This window comes from Phalaenopsis equestris, chloroplast (assembly GCF_001263595.1).
Source record: "Phalaenopsis equestris chloroplast, complete genome".
In the NCBI taxonomy this organism is placed as follows: domain Eukaryota; kingdom Viridiplantae; phylum Streptophyta; class Magnoliopsida; order Asparagales; family Orchidaceae; genus Phalaenopsis; species Phalaenopsis equestris.
This window is the reverse complement of record NC_017609.1, coordinates 90,001-95,000: the sequence shown is the minus strand read 5'-3', so window position 1 is coordinate 95,000 and position 5,000 is coordinate 90,001. Positions and strand designations below refer to the sequence as shown.

The window sequence follows — 5,000 nt, the reverse complement described above, 5'->3', positions numbered from 1 at the left end:
ATAGAACAAGATCCATTTTGCATCATATCTAACTGATTCCTTGGTTCGGACCGAAGAAGTAATGTCACTCGATTATTATCAAACTGACTGCAATATTTTTCTGTCCGTGAGGATCCCGCCAGAGCCAGAGCGCCTTCTACTTCTAATAGTAATAATAGTAATAGGCCATGAACTAGATCAGAATCGTTCTCGATGAATCCATAAGAAGTGATCCAATTTTTTTCATCGTGTCTGGATGAAGACCAAAGATCTTGAGCGACCGATCCGGCAGAACAACTCAAAAGATAAAGAAGTATCGTTAATTTCTTCATGCTCGTTCCAAGTTCGAAGTACCATTTGTACAAATAAGAATCCCCTCCCTTACATGATTTCTTCTTCATATAGATAGATATAGGATCTATGGGGCAATTACTTAGAAGTACATTTTGTGTAACAGCCCTTCCTATCTGATAGAAAAGGATCCCATGATCCTGAACCGATCTTATCTGGGATCGAAAATCCCAAGTTTTTCTATGAAGAGCTGATCTAATTGTATTAGTTTCTATAATGGATTTCTTCTGTGTAATACTAATTGATAGGGCCTCATTGATAAGTGCTACAAGATCTCGCGCATTGGAACCCATGGTTATGGACCCGAATCCGTTAGTATGGAACATCTTCTTTTCCAAGTGAAATCCTCTAGTATATGAAAGAATGAAAAAGTGCTTTCGTTGTTGTGGAAGAAGAAGCCTTCGTATCTTAATGCATGTATTTAATTTATTTGGAGCTATTAGAGCGGGATCCACTTTTTGGGGAATATGAGTCGAAGCAATAACAAGAATCTTTCCAGTGGAACATCTTTCACAATCCCTGGAGAGATAGTTCTCTAATAGATCGAGGGATAAGTAATTCGACTCATTCACATGCAGATCATGAATGTTTGGAATCCATATTATGCAAGGAGACATTGCTTTTGCTAATTCGAATTGAAGGGTGATATCAAATCGGTCTATTTTCGTCGTCATATACATAGTTAGCACATTCGTCATAGTTAGCAGCTCCTTATCAATATCAAGGTCATCATTACTATCATCAATATCGTCACTATCATCAATATCGATATCATCAATAGGATAACCTTTAGGCTTGTCATCCAGGAACTTGTTCGGAAATACCGTAATGAAAGGAACATAGGAGTTTGTCGCTAGATATTTGACCAAACAGGATCGTCCAGTTCCTATAGAACCTATCACTAAAATACCTCTAGAAGGGGATAGGGCTAAGCGGAGCGAAAAGGGTTTTCCATGAGGAGATGGGGAATGAAAAATATTAGCCCCACACAAGGTTTGTGAATAAGTGATTGTATGATAATGAGCAAGGAATATCCGTCTTTCTGCTAAACAGGATCTATTGAACTCATAATTCATTAGATCCTTTTGATGAATGTCAACTAAGTATCGTAAGGAAATTGATCCCGGTTGTTCAATCATTTGATAACCAGAGTCATTCTTTGATAAATGATCACTATGAGTCAGACTCAATAGAATTTGATCAATCCTTTTTTCTGTCGTTAAGGTGGAGAACTGAACCAAGAATTCTCTTTCTTCATCATCAATCGAATCACTGTTCGCGACCCAGAATTCTATTTTATCATCAATCCAATCACCGTTCACGTTTTTTCTTTTTCTTATCAATGAATAGATCTCTTTACTTGTACGACTTAGATGTCTCGTATTTCTCGAAAAAATGATTCGATTGATGGGATTTGGTATGATACTTACAAGATCGATGAGATTGATCTTCCAATATTTCTTCTTAGAACGTATTGATTTGACCCCATAAGCGGGACCACCACCCAATAGCATGTTGCCACCAGAAGCAGAACCCCGTATTTCTTCCAGAGAATCTCCTAATTGTTCCAGAACAACTAGAAAGAGATTCTTTAACCAGAAAGGATTCAGTTCAGATGTAGGATACCTATCCAGAAGTTTTCGAAATTCCATCATGTATGATGGAATCATCAAAGATTTGATCTTTTCTAACTCTGTCTGTAACTCACTAGAGGCTCGGGAAACAAAGAGAAGATGTATACGAACGAGATATCCAGCAACAAGAAGAAGGAAAAAGATGGAATAGAGGAACTCCCGAGCATTTGTTGATCTCAGATGTGCCCATATCAATGGAACGGGTGACTCATTATTTCGATGAATCATTTCTTCGGACAGAAGAAGATTCTGTAAACATTGACTCGAAATCTCACTTATCAGAGTCCATTGTGGAAGAATCTTCTGAGGAATTGGCCATGATATATCTGATCCATGCATCATATCATGAAAAATGGATACAAATTTTTGACTACTACTCAGTATCGGCAATGGGTCTGAAAGAGTATCTAAAAGGGTGAAATTGAGATATTTGCACCCTGTCGAAGTAAGGAACCATGGCATATATGTTTGGAACAGATTCCATTTTGAGAGATTTGAAAAAGCACTATCTCGTTGAAAGGTTCTATACATCTGCCCTTTCTCAACGCATTTCTTTAGACAAAGACTCCGTTTTTTCCTCTTTCCGGATGGTAAATACTTCTCAGAACATGGAGTGTGAATCAAACCCATGTTTGAATTGAAACTGAGATACTGATGTAAGTTATTCCCTTCTGAATCAGATAGATTCATATCTGAAAGAGGCTGACAATAAGTTTTTTCCAAATTGACTATTTGTTCCTCTGTTAGAGGTGTTGCAGAAATGTCTGCGATCGAGTAAATAGCTCCACGAACGAATGGATCGGATCGAATTGGAAAATGGAAAGATTTGTACAATTTGTACAAGTTATACGTTTCATCACCACTTTGTGGGAAATCGTTAGGTATGAAGATGTCAGATACCTGTGACTCGATTGGTGAAAGAGTCTCTCTCTCCAAAAAAAGAGATCCTTTTTTACCGACGCACAAAGAAAAGATTTTGTTGCGAATGGACAAGATATTGAGGAATTGTCCATATGTAAGATCATAATTATTGATACGGGTCTTTTCCACATCAAAGGGGAATCTTTTGTTACAATAGAACCAGAAGTGATGTGGATCATTCAAGAATCGAAGTCGATTTGCTTTATAAAAAGAAGATATCAATGAACTTCTATGAAATGGTTTCACGGGATTCAGCCAATTGTCTCGATCGTGGGATATCATTGAGAAATAGGAATCCGTGTTATCAAAGGATTTCCTGCGATTCTTTCTAGTATGGAATGAGTCAATCACCCGCTTTGGTATCTTTTTGAACAAAAATGGTAATATTGTTCCTCCATTGATCAAGAATTTTGGTCTTTGGGAAGTATCATGATCATCCAATAAGAAGGGTTTCAATTTCTTCAAATGAACGATTTGAACACCTATGGATTCTAACAACTGATTGCAGAGTTGATCATTCGGACCTTTCATTTCATAGATGCGGATCTCGGACCTATGAATGGGGATATTCCCGATACTCACAAAGAAAAAGGGAAGTGACTTGGACAAAAAGAAACGAAGTGACTTGGACAAAAAGAGAAGTGACTTGGACAAAAAGAGAAGTGACTTGGACAAAAAGAAACGAAGTGACTTAGACAAATCTTCTTTGTCGATAACCTCGGACCAATCAATCGAATATTGATGAATACGTAATTGATCGAACACTACTTGCACTACTTGAAAAGGATTCTTCTGTTCAGAAACGAAATGTTCCAAATGTTCCTGGAAATTCTTGCTCCCATCGGACCATTTGTATCTATATGCATCAGGATCCTGATTCATGGATCTCTCAGTTCGAGAAATAAGAGGATCAAACCATTTCTTCTGACTCTTTTTCAAATTCGATAAATGTTGGTTGATCGTATATTTCATTATAGTTATATGATTCAGAGTATCATTTCCTATTTGATCCCTTTGAATTCCATATTCGAAGTTGCGATCGGATCTATTCATTAAAAAGAATCGATTCGATACATTTCTTATGTACCCATAATATTGGAGATTTCGGATCAATCTATATTGATTGACTGCCTCCATTATGTTGTTGCTAGCAAATACCGCTGTTTTTAGTTTGGGATCTTCCAACTCATTCCCGCAGTAGATCCGGACCGATTTTTTTCTGATCCTTCGAGAAAAAGATTCATTCTCCTCATAAAAAAGAGGAGGTAGAACCAATTTCTTTTTCGATTCATCTCTGGAGTTGAATACCTCATTCAAGAATCTTTTTTGATCCAACCCGTAGGAATCAATAGAAAGGGCAAATCCCCTATGAAACACCAGATCCGGCTCGGTTATTGATAGAGTGAATAGATCCGCCATTTCTGGGAATCTCTCTTCTGATTCAAAAAAATCGTGGCGTAACGCGTATCCCCCTTTGTTCCGGTCATGGAATAGATGAAAGAAATCAAAAAATGGATTTTTGTTCAAGAATGAAATCTTATTGGAACTGTCCATATCCGGTTCATCCTTCGGAACCAGATCCGGGATGTGATATGGTTCCGAAGGATGAATTGAGACGGTATCTTGTAAATACGTAATTATCTTGAATATATCAACCATTTCTTTCTTTTCCGCTCGCCTGGAAGGGACAAAAGAAACATCTTGTTTTTTCTTCAACAATTTATGATCTCTAGTGGACCTCTCAGTAGGATTCGAACCCAGATGAAGTTCTGACCATCTGTCAGAGAAAAAAGAACGAATTGATCTTGTAGGATTTCCAAGAAATTCTTCGATTTCTTCCGGAAGCAGATGATTATTCATCCGCTTCTCAGGTTCTGTGAATAGCCAGGACATGGAGGAAGATCCAAAAAGGCATTTCGGGAATCGATCTGATTCTATCTCTGTTCGTTCCGTTTGAAGAAAGGAAGGATCCCAAAGAATCGATCTCTCTTTTAGTTGCTGAATCTCTGTTTGATCGATCAATGTGTGATATTCTGAATTCTCATTTCTAACGGAATCGAAATGATCTCTGGATTGATCAGAAGAAGATCCTTTCCATTGGCTAGAATCCGTTAC

The 5,000-nt window shown here is 37.7% G+C and overlaps 1 protein-coding gene across 1 annotated transcript in view, besides 1 other annotated feature; it reads right to left on the bottom strand. All coding sequences in view use genetic code 11, as the record gives it.

Annotated features, from left to right (window-relative positions):
* ycf2 overlaps positions 1–5,000 on the bottom strand; it is a 6,894-nt gene that overhangs the window by 736 nt on the left and 1,158 nt on the right. Inside the window, exon 1 of the mRNA in view lies at positions 1–5,000. This exon is cut by the window's left edge and continues 736 nt beyond it; it is cut by the window's right edge and continues 1,158 nt beyond it. Within this exon, the coding sequence (YP_006073309.1) occupies positions 1–5,000 (5,000 nt within the window).
* Positions 1–5,000: part of an inverted repeat (repeat A) that runs on past both edges of the window.